Below are 18,818 nucleotides of genomic sequence, written 5' to 3' on the forward strand. Positions count from 1 at the left end.
TGGGTTTATTTCAAAAACTTTGTAAAGCTGTATGGTGATAACATGATTCATTTACAGAGGTATTCACTAACAAATTTACTGGTTAATGTTGGCCAGATGAACAAAGCAGTGCTTGTTACTTTCTGAATGGAATATACTTGGTCAAGGACCCTGACGCAGGTTTTTGAGATGGTTACAGATGTGTGGCTAAAATCAAGAGACTTACAGTTTCCCTACGTGCTCTGTTCTTAATCTCAGCAGGCCCCCCCCCCCAAAATCACACACAGAATCAAGAATAAAAGTGAATAGTTACACAAAGCTCAGTTTTAATTTCCTCAAAGACTTGCTGTCACAAATACGGAACTGGACTGGAACAAGCTGCAAAGCCAAGGCTTGAAGATATTTTGAATTTGGTTTTGTTTAAATTTTCAGAATTCTTTGTAAAAACAAATATTAAAACAACCCTCACAAGCACTTCAATTAATCTGCAGGAAAATATTGAGCAAACGTGTCCAACAATTCTTATCGAATGAGTTTAGTTTGCATATACATGACATCCTAGGATATTTTATTGCAGCTCTTTTTGATGCAATGGGTAGCACTCTCACCTTGGAGTCAGAGGTTGTGGGTTCAAGCCCCATTCTAGGGAATGGCACACATTGTCTAAACTGACCCTCCCCATGAAGTACTGAGGGAATACTGCACTGTTAGAGGTGTGTTTCGAAAGAGACGTTAAACCAGGGCCCCTCCTGCCTTCTCAGATGAATAATAAAGATCACACTACACTATTTAAGAGCAGAGGAGTTAACCCTGGTAATCCAGCCAATATCTATTTCTCAATTAACATCACTAAAAACAGATTATCTGATCATTATCACATTGCTGTCTATGGGATCTTGCTGTGCGCAAATGGGCTGCTGCGTTTCTTACATTTCAACAGTGACTGTATTCTAAAGTACTTAACTGTCTGAAGTCTATAATTTATTGGCTGTAAAACGCTTTGGATCATTCTGAGTTTGTGAAAGGCAATGGGTAGATTATGAAAATTAAGAAATTGTGAAAATTATCAAAAATGTAATAAAAATGAAGGTGGATTCTGTTCATTCTAAATTATTAAATTAAAGTATAATTCTAAAACAAGTCTAAAGGGGATGCAAAAGCAGAGGGACCAGAGTGTATATGTGCCTAAATCAATGAAAGGTGGCAGGATAGGTTGAGAGAGCGGTTAATAAAGCATACAGCATTTTAGGCTTTATTAATAGGGACATAGAGTATAAAAGCAAGGAAGTCATGTTAAACTTGTATAGAACATTGGTTTGGCCTCAGCTGGAGCATTGCATCCAGTTCTGACTGCCACACTCTAGGAAGATATGAAAGCATTAGACAGAGTACAGAAAAGGTTCACAAGTATGGTCCCAGGGATGAGGAACCTCATGGAAAAGTTGACAGGAGATATGATACAGGTATTCAAAAATCATGAGGGGTCTAGACAAAATGTCCCCATTGGTAGAAAGATCAAGAATGAAAGGACACAGGTTTAAGGTAATTGACAAAAGCGACTTAAGGAAAAACTTTTTCACACAGAGAGTGTTTAGGATCTGGAATGCGCTGCCTGACAGTGAGGTGAAGGCAGGTTCAATCGAGACATTGAAGATGGAACTGGATAATTATATGAAAAGGAAGGATGTGCAGGGCTACGGGATGAAGGTGGGGGAGTGGCACTAGGTAGATTGTTCCTACAGAAAGCCAGCACTGACACGACAGGCTGAATGGCTTCCTTCTGTGCTGTAATGATTCTCTGGTGCTTCATTAAGGTAAGGTCAGTCTTTTCTTTCCCCTCCCAGAGGCACTGAGGCCAAGTCGACTGCTGCCCCAAGCTGAGATCAACAGTCACTCTCTTTTTAATGATCATAATTGAAGAAAAGCATTAGAGGAGACTCTCCTGTGTTGGGAAGACTCTTAGTCTGTGCTTCATAGGGTACAAGGTTGCTTCAGTCAAAATGTTCCAGGAAATCTTTAAAATTAAATAAAAAGCAATGTTACTAGGATCTTTTATAAGAAAGTTGCAGGGAACTACCACAAATGCAGCTGGCAAACATCCAATTTCCTCTCAGCTGTCAATGCATCTCCAATGTTGCTATGTCACTGCCTTTTCTCCAGTATAAGCAGAGGTCTGCACTGTCACTATGGCAACGTATCATTAGCAAGTAGCATCACATTGATCTTGCTGCTTAACTATTTGAAATCCTGATTGCTTCCATTTCCCATTTGAAGATGTTTGACTCCGCCTTTATTTTCTTCCCAGTTTCTCAGTAAAAAGACCCCACATTACCACCCTTCAGGATGTCCCAAAGCACGTTAAAGACAATAGGTACTTTTGATGTGCAGTCCCTGTCAGAATGCAGGAAACAAAGCAGACAATTTATGCACATCAAGCTCCCACAAACAGCAATGAAAATTCAGACCTGACAACCTGTATTTGGTACTGACAGCTGAGGGCCAGGATTTTACAGGGCAGGAGGGCCCTGGCCAAGAGATAAATATTTCTCAGGACTCCAGGGATAGTTCCCTGCTTTTCTTTGAAATAGCACCACGGGATCTTTCATGTCCACCCAAAGAGACATCTCATCAAAAAGACAGCATCTCTCAGAGCGCAGCTCTATCTAAGTGTTGACCTGGACTACGTACTCAAGTCTCTCAGCTATGAATTACCTGTGACAACGAGAACAGGCAGGTGAAATAGTCAGCAATCTCCACAAATATGGGCCATGAAAACCCACCCTGCAGAACAGCAGGGGAGACACCCCAGATTCCTGGTCAATAACCTGCCCTCAGCAATCACACCCCCCTAAACACGCTAACCGTTCAGTCATCTCATTACTCTTTGCAGCTGCTGCTTTCAGCTACAAAACAGCAATCACTGCACTTTACAGCAAAGTGACTAGAGGTGCTTCTGAATGATACAAAGTACTATGTAAAACTTTATTTATTCCTAATATTTCAAAGTAGCCTTCGCAATTACTTAAATTTTTCACCTGTTAAGTCATGAGAACCTATCTGTCCTCTCAGGTGGACATAAAAGATCCCATTAAGCTACTTGGAAAAGAACAGGGGAGTTCTCCAGTATTTATCCCTCAACCAACATTACTAAAAGCAGGACATCTAGTCATCAGCAGATGTTTGTGGGCTCTTGCTGTGCATAAGCTGGCTGCCTTGTTTTCTCCACTTCAAAAGTACTTCATTTGCTGAAAAGCACTTTGGGACAGCCTGAGATAGCAAACGGTGCTATATAATGCAAGTCTGTCTACGTTTTGTGTGTCCTGAATTACTTGATAGGCCTAATGGCTTCCTTCTGTGCTGTAATACTCTGTGAAGATGATGTCAGTGGCTTGGAACGCACAAATCGAAAATCTGAGCCAAGCCTTTCCACGAGATCGCTAGATTTTTTGACCTTAAGGCAATCATGGAATCCAGGGATCAGCCGGGGAAATCCAGTTGAGTTCAAAGCTCAGCTATTGTCTTATTAAATGAAGGAGGAGGCCGGAGGGACCCTTTGGCCAACTCCTGTTTCCTATTTCTTGTGTTTCTTGTTGTAACAAAAATATCAATGCTGACTCACTGTACAGGAATCCAGATTAACTGAGGGGGTAGGGAGTGGAGGATTTGTCAGGTTGATGGAGGGATAGTCACGGGGTGAGGAGGGGAGGGGGTGAGGAGGGGAGGGAATGAGGAGGGGAGGGGGTGAGGAGGGGAGGGGTGAGGAGGGGAGGGGTGAGGAGGGGAGGGGTGAGGAGGGGAGGGGGAGGGGGGTGAGGAGGGGAGGGGGGCGAGGAGGGGAGGGGGAGGGGGGTGAGGAGGGGAGGGGGAGGGGGGTGAGGAGGGGAGGGGGAGGGGGGTGAGGAGGGGAGGGGGAGGGGGGTGAGGAGGGGAGGGGGAGGGGGTGAGGAGGGGAGGGGGAGGGGGGTGAGGAGGGGAGGGGGAGGGGATGAGGTGGGGGAGGGGGAGGGGAGGGGGAGGAGATGGGGAGAGGAGATGGGGAGGGGAGAGGAGAGGGGGAGACGTGGGGAGGGGGGAAGGGAGAAGAAGGGGGGAGGGTTGAGGAGGGGAGGAGGGGGAGGGCGGGGGGGAGGGTGAGGGCGGGGGGGGAGGGTGAGGGCGGGGGGGGAGGGTGAGGGCGGGGGGGGAGGGTGAGGGCGGGGGGGGAGGGTGAGGGCGGGGGGGGGAGGTTGAGGGCGGGGGGGGAGGGGAGATGGGGGGGAGGGGAGATGGGGGAGGGGGTGAGGAGGGGAAGGGGAGGGGGTGAGGAGAGGGGAGGAAATGGGGAGAGTAGATGGGGTGGGGAAAGGAGAGGGGGGAGGGGAAAGGGAGAAGTGGGGTGGGAGGGGGAGGGTTGAGGAGGGGAGGAGGGGGAGGGGGAGGAGGGGGAGGGGAGGGGGAGGAGGGGGAGGGGGGAGGGGGAGGAGGGGGAGGGGGAGGGGGAGGGCGGGAAGGCAGGGGTGGAAGGCGAGGAGGGGAGAGGAGGGGAGAGGGAAGAGAGGGGGGAGGGGAGGGGGATGGGGCGAGGGGGGAGGGGGAGGGGGATGGGGATGGGGGAGGGAGGGGTGAGGGGGAGGGGATGGGGGAGGGAGGGGGAGGGAGGAGGTGGGGGAGGGGGATGGGGAGGGGAGTGAGGAGGGGGGAGGGGGGAAGGGAAGGGAGAAGGTGGGGAAGGGGGACAGGGAGGCAACACAATTAAATGTTGTGCAACCTGCTTCTTCTGTGTCTGTCTTAACTCCACTCCTAAAACAGCTTCAACCACGACCACCAGTAACAGACCTGTACCAACTGCAATTCACACCAGGGTTATGCAGCTCAAAATACTTTCTCCAGAGACAAGCAAAGTTTGGAAGGACAACATTTAAAATTATGCTGTGGCCAATTTTCATGGTTGAAACGGAAGTAATATGAAGACCTCACCCACCCATAATTACGCTGCACTGGAATTCCATCAACATCAGTGAAACGTGGGGATGGCAGAGATATAGATATACCTAGGATTAGGCTGGAGTCTTCAGGATTTGAGGATTAATCTCCTGCACTCTTGTGAGAGCATCATTCAGGAGAAAAAACATAGAGGCATTAAAAAGAAAGACAAAGATTTTTTGCTAATTTTTTTTACTGTTTTCATTTCCAATTACATAAACAGTGGACTTCAGGGAAAATATTATTTTGCTGGGCAGGGGTGTTGGGAAAGGGAGATAATGTGATGATGCTTCCAGAATTATTAACCCTAGATGTACCACAACACTGCCTCACAGCGCTGCTCTATCAGCATACTTTCCATGGCAGTGAGATAATTCAATCTCTATCTGGCCACAGGGAGAGACAATCAACAGCAGCTATAGTAAAATGAAACCACGGGAACATTGTACATCATCCTTTATTCCACTTGCCCTAAGACAATATACAAGCACTTTAACATAGTAAAACATCCCAAGGCGCACAAAGAAAATTTGACATTGAACCACATACGGAGACATTAGGACAGGTAATCCAAAGCTCAGTCAAAGAGGCAGGTTTGAAGGAGTGTCATAAAAGGAGAGAGCAAGAGAATTCCGGAGCTTAGGGCCAAGGCAAGGCTGTAAATGATGGGGGCATTCAAATCAGGAATGCAAAAGAGGCTGGAATTGGAGGAGTGCAGAGTTGTGAGGGTTGTGAGGCAAGAGGAGGTTACAGAGACAGGTAGCGGACAGAGGTGGGCATTCAAGGCCATGCAGGGACTTGAAAATATGGATGAGAAATTTTAAAGACTGGTTGTCTTGGAAACTGACTCCAGTGTTCACTGTCAAATGCCAGGCAGCAGGTTGTCCAAACAGCCAGCAGTGCTGAGGGAAGGGAGGACACAATCAAAAAGAGGAGCAAATTGTATCAAACTCCCATGCTAATTTTCTTCCTAGATGTGCCGTAGCACCACAGCCCTAAAGAGATCTGATTATAACTTAAACAGGTTAAAAGTCACGTTTGGCGGTGTCAGTTATTTTCCATCCTAATTACAGAATTAATGTCCCAGACAGGAGTGTTGTCTTAACCGAGTATATCAATTCTAACTATCATTCAGGGGAAATCAGGAAGCACCTTTTCCTCATTAAGGATATAACCAATGTGGAATTCTCTTCCCTAAAAGACAGTATATGCGAGAGGTCAATTTAAACTTTCAAGACTTAAGTCTTTTTTTTAAAATGGGGTAAGGGTATCGAGGGATAGGAAGCAAAGAAGAGAAATGGTATTTGACGTGCAGATCACCCATCGAATTAATTAATCCCCATCCTCAATGATACGGGAGCCCAGCAGATCAGTGCAAAAGACAAGGCTGAAGCATTTGCAACCATCTTCAGTCAGAAGTGCCAAGTGGATAATCCATCTTGGCCTCCTCCTGAGGTTCCCAGCATCACAGATGCCAGTCTTCAGCCAATAAATGCTGGCCTACCCAGGGAAGCCCACATCCCATGAATGAATAAACAAGTCTTCAGCCAATTCAATTCACTCCACGTGATATCAAAAATGGCTGAATGCACTGGATACTGCAAGGGCTATGGGCCCTGACAATATTCCGGCAGCACTAAAGGCTTGTGCTCCAGAACTTGCTGTGCCCGTAGCCAAGCTGTTCCAGTACAGCTACAACACTGGCATCTACTCAGCAATGCAGAAAATTGCACAGGTATGTCCTGTCCACAAAAAGCAGGACAAATCCAACTCGGCTAATTACTGCCCTATCAGTCTGCTCTTGATCATCAGCAAAGTGATGGAAGGGGCTGTCAACAGTGCTATCAAGTGACACTTGAGTCAACAATAACATTCAGTTTGGGTTCTGCCAGGGCTATTCAACTTCTGACCTCATTACAGCCTTGATCAAAACAGGGACAAAAGAGTTGAACTCCAGAGGTGAGGTGAGAGTGACTGCCCTTGACATCAAGGCAGCATTTGACTTAGTGTGGCATCAAGGGGCCAGAGCAAAACTCAAGTCAACAGGAATCAAAGGGAAATCTCTCCGTTGGTTGAAATCATACCTAGCACAAAGGATGACGGTTGTGCTTATTGAAGGTCAATCATCTCAGTCACAGGACATCACTGCAGGAGTTCCTCAGCATAGTGTCCTAGGTCCAACCATCTTCAACTGCTTCATCAATGATCTCAGCTCCATCATAAGGTCAGAAGTTGGGATGTTCGCTGATGATTGCACAATGTTCAGCACCATTCACAACTCATCAGATATTGAAGTAGTCCATATCTAAACGCAGCAAGACCTGGACAATATTCAGGCTTGGGCTGATAAGTGGCAAGTCACATTCGCGCCACACAAGTGCCATACAATCTAGGCATCTCTCTTTGACATTCAATGGCATTACCATCACTGAATCTCCGACTATCAACACCCTGGGGGTTATCACTGACCAGAAACTTAACTAGAATAGCCATGTAAATAATGTGGCTACAAGAGCAGGTCAGAGGCTAGGAATCCTGTGATGAGTAAATCACCTCCTGACTCCTCAAACCCTGTCCACCATCTACAAGGCACAAGTCAGGAGTATGATGGAATATTCCCCACTTGCCTGGATGAGTACAGCTCCAACAATATTCAAAAAGCTTGACACCATCCAGGACAAAGCAGCCTGCTTGATTAGCACCCCATCCACAAACATTCGCTCTCTCCACCACTGATGCACAGTGGTGGTAGTGTGTACCATCTACAAGAATGACTGCAGCAACTCATTGAGGCTCCTTAGACAGCACCTTCCAAACCCACAATCTCTACCACCTGGAAGGACAAGGGCAGCAGATGCATGGGAACACCCTCCAAGCCAATCACCATCCTTTCACTGTCACTAGATCAAAATCTTGGAACCCCCTCCCTAACAGCACTGTAGGTACACTTACACCACAGAGCTTGCAGCAGTTCAATGCAGCAGCTCACCACACCTTCTCAAGGGCAACTAGGATGGGCAGTAAATGCTGGCCTAGCCAGCATCACCCACATTCCATGAATGAATACATTTTAAAAACGGATGGCCAAAGGAACTGAATTTTGTGGGAAATCTTTGATCCAATTCTGTACTTTTGCCATTCTACACAGGTTTCTATTCTCAAATCCTCTTCCACAGTGATAGTAAGTAAAAGTGTTGGAATTAACCTCCCTTTATCCAAAATTGATTAATCAACTGACCATCTGAAAGAGGAATAATTGGAAATCCAGGGTATGCTTTTTAAATGTGTGTGCAATTTGATCCCCGTGTATAGACCTTCATCACTATAAACGCATCAGTGCTTTTGAAAACCAGTAATCATTGCTCATCTTGCTTCAAGAAGCCTGGTATTTTTGGGCAATTACCATCAGCTCTTTGTGCTTCATAATAGGTGACAATCTGGATAGCAACAATGACATGTATTTATAAAAGAGGTACATTTTAAGGAGTGTCTTAAAGGAGGAGCAAGGTGGTGAACTGGAGAGGTTTAGGGAGGAAATTCCAGAATTTAGGGCCAAGTCACCTTATAAATCCAACAAAGAGGTACATCATTCAGCTGTATTTACAATACTTGAATTCTATTCATCCCAGCCCCCTCTCCAAGTAAAATAAGAGCATTCCACCTGTGAGTTAACAATATTCTCTTCCTGACCCATGTGCATGTTGTTAGCAAATTAGATTCTGAATGAAAATGTAATCACTTCATTTTACATACATGCATGTTTAAGATGAAGCTAGTAGTTGTATAAAAACGCCACGCTCACCTTCAAAAGGCTTGAATTATAGAACAGCTAATAATACTAGCACGGTCTAATGACTCTTTTTACTAAAGCAATTCTACCAGGCCAGCCTTGTGAAAGGAATCTTGTCAAGTGATGAGGCAGTAACATTCAATCAGTTAGACAAAAGGGCTTTATTGGCCGACAATGCTACCACTCGAGCCTTGTTGTTTTGTCACTTCCCTTCAGCACAGGGGTTGAATTGGCAGAGGTACTGACAGCTATGTCAGCTATAGCTTTAGGTGTTAACTAGAGGGACAGCAGCACAGTGCAGTGTTCACCTTTGGGGTAAGAATGCTGACAGCTACAGTTCTGGTGCCACCCAGGTTTGGTCATTACACTTTACTTTGCAGGTACAGCTGGTTAAACAAAACCACACAACTGCAATATAGCATGAACATTATACAACATGTCACATAGATATTTTAGATTAATTTAGTATACTGTTTTATAACTGTAGAACCTATACTTTACTAAACTAACAAAGCCCAACCTCAGGGGACTAAGCTGCTTTATTCTAGAGGTGGAGCCAGAAACACTAAAAGACTGCCCTAATATTAACAGGTAAAAGACAGCATGTATAACTGCATTGCCTGTGCTGCACTCAGTGACTGAGCAGCTCTGAAATTCAATCCATGGTTTGAGCTGAATTAACTCGGCCCAGCCCAGGTAATAAACAGCCATATAAATACTGTGGCTACAACAGCAGTTCAGAGGCTGGAAATCCTGTGGCGAGTAACTCACCTCCTGACTCCCCAAAGCCTGTTCACCATCTAGAAGGCACAAGTCAGGAGTGTGATGGAATACTCTCTCTCCACTTGCCTGTATGAGTGTAGCTCAAACAACACTCAAGAAACTTGACACCATCCAGGCCAAAGCAGCCCACTTGATTTGCACCTCATTCAATCACTCCATCACCGACAGTGGCAACAGTGTGTACCATCTACAAGATGCACTGCAGGAACTCACAACTCCTTAGGCAGCACCTTCCAAACCCACAACTGTTACAATCTAGAGGGCCAAGGGCAGAAGACACATGGGAACACCACCACCTGGAAATTCCCCTCCAAGCCATTCACCATTCTGACTTGGAAATATATCACTGTTTCTTCACTGTTGCTGGGTCAAAACCCTGGAACACCCTCCCTAACAGCACTGTGGGTGTACCTACACCACATGGACTGCAGTGGTTCAAGAAGACAGCTCACCACCACCTTCTCAGGGGCAATTAGGGATGGGCAACAAATGCTGGCCTAGCCAGTGACCCCACATCCCGTGAACGAATAAAGAAAGATAATACTTGAGGTACCATAGTGGACTTGGACCTTTGGGTTAATGGGAATGGTGAGGAGAAATTTATTAAAGTTTCTACTCCCAAGTTGTTGCAGTATCAACAACAACTTGCATTTATATAGCATCTCTACTAAAGTAAAAACATTCCAAAGAGCTTCCCACTTCATGCTCCAGAATGTCAGTTCAGGACAAAAAGGTTGCATCTAAAGCCAGCCTAAGTGCTCTATGATCTGAAAACTGTCCCCTTACATGTACCATGTAGGGGTTAACACAAATTGCTCATGCTGAAACATTGCTCGCAGGGATTTTAAAAGATGCCCACCACTTTATCCCAACTCTTCCCAAAGATTCAAAAGTACTACATCATCACACCTGTGCAACAAGACTCAAATTATTTCAATCAAATTTCTTTACAGATTAAATATACAGATGCCAAATGGCACAGGAAGTTACCAAATCAGTGTCAATTAGCCCAGAGAATTGGGTGCACTTAGCAGGACGATCAGATTACTGATATACAAAGAAACAGAGGTTAGAGAATCTCAAACACCTGCTTGCCTCACTTTCCATTCTCTCTCCCCTTTCCTCCTAAAGATACCCCCTACTGCTCAGGCACTGGGACCCCTTTTTAGAATACCCAGTTCTTATTACAGCCAACAATTTCTTCGGATGAAAGAGTCAAGTTTTCTCCTGACCTTCCACACCATGTGAATCTTTAAGCCAACCTGATTTCTTATCAGAACTAAAACTTAGGGGAGATTTCTCTAATACTTTTTAAACAAGAGCCTCTGAAGTCAGAGATGTTGCTCACCCACAAATCAAGGACACAAGTTGGAATTACTGTATAAAATGTTAGCAAATGTTTCCAATGAATGGTTTTCATGAAGCTATTCATGTTTTTACCAGGGAATTTTCAAGCAGAATGAATACCTAGTAATCTGGGTTATTCAATTCAATCAGCCTGGCCCAGTTGTATCAACAACTGTCCATCTATCTTCCATTCTCAATTCTGGTAAAGGAAGGACACTTTCCATTTCCCTCAGCTCCATCAGGACTGCATAAGGTTTGTTGTCACACCTGTGGCCTCCAATGAGAAGTGTGCCTGTCTGGGACATTGAGTTACAACAGGATTTGGTGTGGCTGTGATGTCTTGCATGGCAAAACAATCTTCTAGAAATCACAATCTAGCATGAAATCTTCCCAATGGCCACTCAGGTCAAGTATTGGGAGGGCTTCCAGTCCCTGAGCAGGAGATATCTTAAAGGAGAGAGATTGGAAAGTTAGGCAACAAGGTATTTGAGATATTCAAACTTTAATTTATTAGTGTATGATTAATCGGAATATCCTGGTTTATGCGCCCAATTCTCTGAAGCTCCCGCTTCCTTACCTTCTCCTCCCTGCCTTTAAAACACTTTCTCAAGAACTCCCTATTAAATTAAGGCATTTTATCACCTTTCCAATTTTTAAAATTTTGAGTAATGTGAACTTCTGTGAAATGCTGTTTAAATGTTAACGTTGTACAGGGTTTTGTACAAGGTTACAGCGCGTCCTGCACGTCACATTCTGCATGTTCTGATTGAGGGCTACACTGAATCTCAGGGTGAAATTTCCAGCTAAAGATGGATTAACTGGAGAAAGTGAATAAAATTAAGGACTAGTTTGAGAGGTAGAAATGTTGATTTATGCTTGGAGGCCACTTTCACCAAGAGATCATTTAATATAAAATATATAAGTGAGCTGAACTGGCCAGATATTAAATCCTGTGAATCTTGTCATTAATGTGCTCTGCAGAACTCTCTCCTCTTTCACACATTAACTTACTGAATGGATCAGGGGCTATACTGGACTCTACACTGATGGAAAACCCAAAAGCCAAATCCAGATCATCGTTAATGGGCTTTTAGTGGCTTAGAACAGTGCAGTTAGTTACAAACTTAGCAATTCCATTTTAATCGTTCTGATGCTTCACAAGGACCCAATACGTTATCAGATGAACAGCTGGCAAGTCACCCTAAGCCAGTATATCCAGCAGCAAATCTGGAATGCAGACTTGAAAGTTTGCAGATAAAATAGTGGTCTTTTGAATGACGTTCCCAGGGTGACTGGCACCTGTGATACTGTACCCAAAAACCCAGTGACAGCCTTGAGAGAGCAGGGGAGAATAAGTGAGCAAAAAGGATCAGCGCCCAACAGCCATTGGGGTTACTTCACTCAGTTATAAAGAACTTCCAACAATTACTGCCAGTTCCTTCAATTTCTGACAAACAAATGTAGCCCGTGGGTCTTTCATTTGGGAAGAGATGGGGTGATGAGTCAAACACAGCATCATTAACCCATCTTTGGCTACAAGCAGTGACTAGATTCCCAAATGGTCTGGGAATATGCTGGAAACATATTCTATATGGGCTACAGTAACAGGGATTTAGATTTGTGGACATGATGTTACCATCCCATAAATATGTTAATTCTGTTTGGAGCAACTTGGTACAAGGTAAGCTTTAGCTGCTTTTAAAGATCGTCACTAAAGTGACTGCTCTTCAGAGAAAAGAAAATCACAGAATAAATCAAACAGTCCCACCGCTGCCCCAACCCATTTCACCTTCTCATTCCAGCTCCTCCTCCCTGACCCTACCCCATCCCATCTCCCCACTGTTATTGACCCCAGCAATACCAGAAATCCACTGCTGAAGCTTCTGTTGGAGACACTGTTCTTCCTCAGCCTGATGCATGGTCATTGGAAGCTGATTTGTAATGACCATGAAGAATTCACTAGACTCCACTGTCACAGGTTGTAACAAGTAGAATCACTCTCTTTGAACTTAAACACGATGCCCAATTCCCACATCTGAGACACATCTGGTAACAAATTCTACTCTACTCATTATTGAAGCTTGAACGCTTCTCGCCCCCACACAGCATATATAGAAACAGAAACACACGCAGTACACCTCACACCTGGGTCCACACACAAAACCCAGGCTTATTTTCCCCTGCTTTCTTGAGATGTGGGCATCGGTGGCAAGGTTAATATTTATTGCCCATCCCTAGTTACCCTTCTCCTTGAAGATTGTTACTGGAAGGTTTTCCTGTGGGGCTATTCAGTGCTGAAATGTTAAAGCACTCAACTTCAACCAGGAAGACCAGGAATGAAAAGGGTCACATGGGAAGGAATCGCAGCCTGCATTGTCCCAGCCCTCCAGGCCCAAGAGGATCTATCAAAGGGAGCAAACCTGATGGACTCAATGGTGGAAGGGAAGTAGTCAAATCATATGAGGGGAGGGGACCTAAAAGGGGGAGGAATTTGGACAAACTAGGGCACACTCGTGAATTAGAAACATGTTGTTGACTACAGGTCATGATCAATAAGGTCCCACCAAAGCTTTGACCAAACTGCCTCCAACAGTTTTGACAGGAAAAACTACAGTTGGTGAAGAGGTAACACCCTGCACAGAATAAATTCGTGAAGATTTCCCAGGGATGGCAATAACTTTTAATCCCCCATCCTGCAAACAAAAAGTTACTCGCACCAACAGGGCAATAGTTACACATTTGAGAAAGTGATCATCATGACGTTAGGCACGGATTATTAAAGCCTCATACTCACATCAGTGTCTGGTCCTTTATCTGCTCCGGGACAGGAGAAGGTAACAAACTCGTGACACCTCTTGTGCACCACAAAGCAGCAAACTGAATGAGAGAGAAGCAAAACAGAAAAAGGGAGACAAGCATTAAAACTCTTTTACAAACTGGTTCCCATGAGGATGAACAACAATAGCAAAACAATCACAAAAGCAGCCCCTGGTTTGGGCTTAGGCTAGAGGGACAGGGAAACGGACTGAGAACAGGGTTGGATTTTGCTGAAATGCCGATTCACCCGATGGACAGCATGACCCACTCTTCTATCTCAGCTCACATATGAACAAGTGCTTGGCAAGAGTACTGAAGGCCTGTTCCCTATGATACCCAACACAAGTCAGTGTTATTGTGCAGGAGATAGAGGAAAAGCAGGAGTGAATGCCAAGATTCTTTGCGGCTCAGCACAGTCTTGGGAGTGTTTAATGCCTCAACCTTCCTCACCATGACCCTGATCTTTTGTTTCTTTATTTGTACCAATACCAACTTCTTTTGCCTTGCACTATCAACCATCCCATCTCTCCTGCCTTCCATCCAAGACAGATCCTCCTTTTATTACTGCCCCTTCTGGTGCCTTGCTTTAAACCTGTTACCTCTCCAACTTTCTCCATTTCTGCTGAAAGGTTATCAGGCTGAAACATTAACTCTGTTTCTCTCTTCACAGATGCTGCCTGACCTGCTGCATAGTTCCAGTGTTTTCTGTTTTTATTTATCTTATAAAGTTGCAAGTCCTTCTCTCAGAGGTGTTTGTTGTTGAAGCAGAGTTTCAACTCACAAGTTTCACCCTCCTCACCTTTCCTGTTTTTCAATATTTAAACTGAAGCTTAACAAATACCAAGCCTTAACTTCTCTATCAACCTCAGCTTTGCTCCCACTCAAACTTAACAAGAGCCTGTGCTGTGGCCTCTGGGCTATTAACTTGGGGTTTACTCATTTAAAGAGAGACACAAGCACAAACTTTTGTTCAAAACGAGCATCTTTATTGCTTAAAAGAAAATACAATTTGTGAACCTTGTGGTAATTTTGTGTTGATACTTTCGAAGAGTTTGACCTGACCGTGTAACAGCTGCCTACGGAACCTCTCTTTCAGGTTTAACATACCAGGCAGCTGGTGGAGCCAGTACATTGGATCCTTTAGACCAGTGGGTCCAATTAAATCATATTCAGTCACACCCCTACTGTCACATTAAAATGTTACACATAATCGACTGTCAGCTTTACAAACACACTAAGCTGTTAACTGCTCATCTGTGACGCTGAATTTGGGCCAGAGTCAATATTGTACTTCCAACAATTCCACAAGAGCAAACTGCATTTATCCCAATGCCCTCATTGTGACAACTATTGATGCTAAAAAAACATATCAGGAAAAACTCTCCAAACCTCCCGTATGTGCCAGCATGTTTCTCCAGCATCCAGCACACAAGAACTCTGAATGGAGGGAATCCTGGTTCTTCCAGGGTCCAGGCATCAGTCAGTGCTGGACTTGGGCACTTGTACCGCAAGAGGTCTCAGAACTGTGACCATTTGGTGAAGTAAGCAGGCACTAGAAGTGTAAAACAGCCAAAGAAACCTTTTCACTGTGCTGTAAATTCATTCATTACCTTCAACCCATTTACTAACAGCTCAACTGTCTCACAGTGAAAGGTCACATTTTCATGCAACACTAGAGCCAAGTCACTTCTAAGGCTGTTACTCACTCTTTACCTCCCTCATAGTGGTGCTTCAGGTAGATAAAGTGAATGGCAGCATGTGCTGTGAAATCCTGGTGACCATTCCATGCAACTCCTACACGTTACTGCCATTAGATCTGCATTCACCAAGGTTGGAGGTAGGCCTACTACCAGGGTTACCCGTCACTGGACACCGAAGGCCAAATTTAAGTCTTACTGGATATCGGGTTTCATAATTTGAATGAATAAAAAATGTCAATGATCTGATGAAAGGCCACCGACCTGAAACATTAGCTCAGTTTCTCTCTTCACAGATATTGCCTGACTTTTGAGTGTTTTCTAGGATTTTCTGTTTTGAGTTCAGATTTCCAGCATCCATGACATTTTGCTCCAAATATGAGGCTCATAAGCTGATTTTTAATTGCTCCGACATTGGCGGCTGTGCCTTCAGCTGCCTCAGCCCTAAACTCTGGAATTCCTTCTGTAAACTTCTCTATCTCTGTACCTCTCTTTCCCCCTTTAAGTCACACTCCATAAAACCATCTCTTTAACCAAGCTTTTGGTCATCAATATCTCCTTGCATGACTTGCTGTCAAATTTGTTTTAAAATTGCTTCTGTGAAGCACCTTGGGATACTTTACCACTTTAAAGGTGTTATATGAATGCACATTGTTTTTATGTTGCTAATGATACCATCTCCCAGCACTTAGAGCTCATTGAAATAAAACCATTTCATGAAAAGCAATCATAGTGAAACCTTCAATGTGAGTTGGAAACCATTGCTTTTAGTGATACAAGGAGCTGATTAAATTTCATTATCTTAATATGTTATGTTTCTGCTATTATTGTCCATTTATTGTTGAATAAACTTGTTTGAGTTTTAAAGTGGGAATTAAGGTTTTGTGTAAGTATCGCTCTGCAACTTTTGAAACAAGGAAGATTCCATGGAGGAACAGGACAGAACCAGTAATTGAAATGATTTACCCTTAGAGCATTCTGCATTTAGAGATCAGGCTAAGTGACAACACTGAGAGTAGTGCGAAACACACAAGCTAATGATATCTACAGGCCAAAGGGTAAAGAATCCAAACAAGCATGTAATCCTGCACAACCACCCTGCTCACCACACTTCAGGAAGGATGTGAGCGTCCTTGAGAGTGTGCAGCATGGTTCCAGGGATGAAGGATTTCAGCTAATAGGTTAGGTTAGAGAAGCTGAAGTTGTCCCCCTTGGAGCAAAGGAGATTAAGGGGAGGTCTGATAGAGGTTTATAAGATTATGACATGTTTACATAAGGTAGATAAGTAAAAGCCGTTCCCATTAGCTGATAGTACAAAGATAAGGGGACACAGATTTAAGGTTTTGGGCAAGAGATGCAAGGCAGATGTGAGGAAGGATTTTCTTTAAAAAGCAACGAGTGGCAATGATCTGGATCTTGCTGCCTATGAGTGTGGTGAAGTGGAGACAATGAATGATTTCAAAAGGAAGCTGGGTAGATACTTACAGGAAATAAACTAGCAGGACTATAGTGATAGAGCGGGAGAATGAGATTTCTCTACAGAGTGCTGGAACGGACTCGATGGGTCAAATGGTCTCCTTCTGTGCCATAATGGCTCGATGCGATGTGTCCTAGTTGGATATTTAGGCACTTGCATCCCTGCCATGCTCCACATCAAGTCAATGCTACCTCCCAGCTGGAGTAGTCTGAGCTTGCGGGATTCCACACCAGCCATTTGTGTCACCCTCTGGGCAATGGACTACATGCTCAGGCCACCGCCACAACAACAATAACTTGCATATATATCACATTTTTAAAGGTCCTGAAGCACTTCACAAGTGCGTAACATTCTACCTGTAGCCAGCAATGGAAGAGATGAACCATTTGCAGTTTCTATCTAAGTTTAATTTACTTTGAAACCCCAGAGCCCCAGAGGTGTGAGGTTAGTATGGTAACAAGGTTCTAAGTTCAAGTCCCACACCAGGACTTGAGCACAAATGAAAACAGAATTACCTGGAAAAACTCAGCAGGTCTGGCAGCATCGGCGGAGAAGAAAAGAGTTGACGTTTCGAGTCCTCATGACCCTTCGACAGAACTTGCGTTCGAGTCCAAGAAAGAGTTGAAATATAAGCTGGTTTAAGGTGTGTGTGTGGGGGGCGGAGAGATAGAGAGACAAAGAGGTGGAGGGGGGGGTGGTGTGGTTGTAGGGACAAACAAGCAGTGATAGAAGCAGATCATCAAAAGATGTCAACGACAATAGTACAATAGAACACATAGGTGTTAAAATTAAAGTTGGTGATATTATCTAAACGAATGTGCTAATTAAGAATGGATGGTAGGGCACTCAAGGTATAGCTCTAGTGGGGTTTTTTTTTTATTTATATAATGGAAATAGGTGGGAAAAGGAAAATCTTTATAATTTATTGGGAAAAAAAAAGGGAAGGGGGAAACAGAAAGGGGGTGGGGATGGGGTAGGGAGCTTACGACCTAAAGTTGTTGAATTCAATATTCAGTCCGGAAGGCTGTAAAGTCCCTAGTCGGAAGATGAGGTGTTGTTCCTCCAGTTTGCGTTGGGCTTCACTGGAACAATGCAGCAAGCCAAGGACAGACATGTGTGCAAGAGAGCAGGGTGGAGTGTTAAAAAGGCAAGCGACAGGGAGGTTTGGGTCATTCTTGCGGACAGACCGCAGGTGTTCTGCAAAGCGGTCGCCCAGTTTACGTTTGGTCTCTCCAATGTAGAGGAGACCACATTGGGAGCAACGAATGCAGTAGACTAAGTTGGGGGAAATGCAAGTGAAATGCTGCTTCACTTGAAAGGAGTGTTTGGGTCCTTGGACGGTGAGGAGAGAGGAAGTGAAGGGGCAGGTGTTGCATCTTTTGCGTGGGCATGGGGTGGTGCCATAGGAGGGGGTTGAGGAGTAGGGGGTGATGGAGGAGTGGACCAGGGTGTCCCGGAGGGAGCGATCCCTACGGAATGCCGATAAGGGGGGTGAAGGGAAGATGTGTTTGGTGGTGGCATCATGCTGGAGTTGGCGGAAATGGCGGAGGATGATCCTTTGAATGCGGAGGCTGGTGGGGTGATAAGTGAGGACAAGGGGGACCCTATCATGTTTCTGGGAGGGAGGAGAAGGCGTGAGGGCGGATGCGCGGGAGATGGGCCGGACACGGTTGAGGGCCCTATCAACGACCGTGGGTGGAAAACCTCGGTTAAGGAAGAAGGAGGACATGTCAGAGGAACTGTTTTTGAATGTAGCATCATCGGAACAGATGCGACGGAGGCGAAGGAACTGAGAGAATGGGATGGAGTCCTTACAGGAAGCGGGGTGTGAGGAGCTGTAGTCGAGATAGCTGTGGGAGTCGGTGGGTTTGTAATGGATATTGGTGGACAGTCTATCACCAGAGATTGAGACAGAGAGGTCAAGGAAGGGAAGGGAAGTGTCAGACATGGACCACGTGAAAATGAT

General features: G+C 44.8%; 1 protein-coding gene across 3 annotated transcripts in view; it reads right to left on the reverse strand.

Moving 5' to 3' along the window:
* Window positions 1-18,818, reverse strand: part of prkcab (protein kinase C, alpha, b) — a 311,791-nt gene that overhangs the window by 172,047 nt on the left and 120,926 nt on the right. For all 3 annotated transcript variants that reach the window (XM_041216608.1, XM_041216607.1, XM_041216609.1), the window contains one exon: window positions 13,656-13,738. In XM_041216608.1, the coding sequence (XP_041072542.1) occupies window positions 13,656-13,738 (83 nt within the window). The remainder of the gene's footprint in view (window positions 1-13,655; window positions 13,739-18,818) is intronic.

Source organism: Carcharodon carcharias, chromosome 22 (assembly GCF_017639515.1).
Source record: "Carcharodon carcharias isolate sCarCar2 chromosome 22, sCarCar2.pri, whole genome shotgun sequence".
NCBI lineage: Eukaryota > Metazoa > Chordata > Chondrichthyes > Lamniformes > Lamnidae > Carcharodon > Carcharodon carcharias.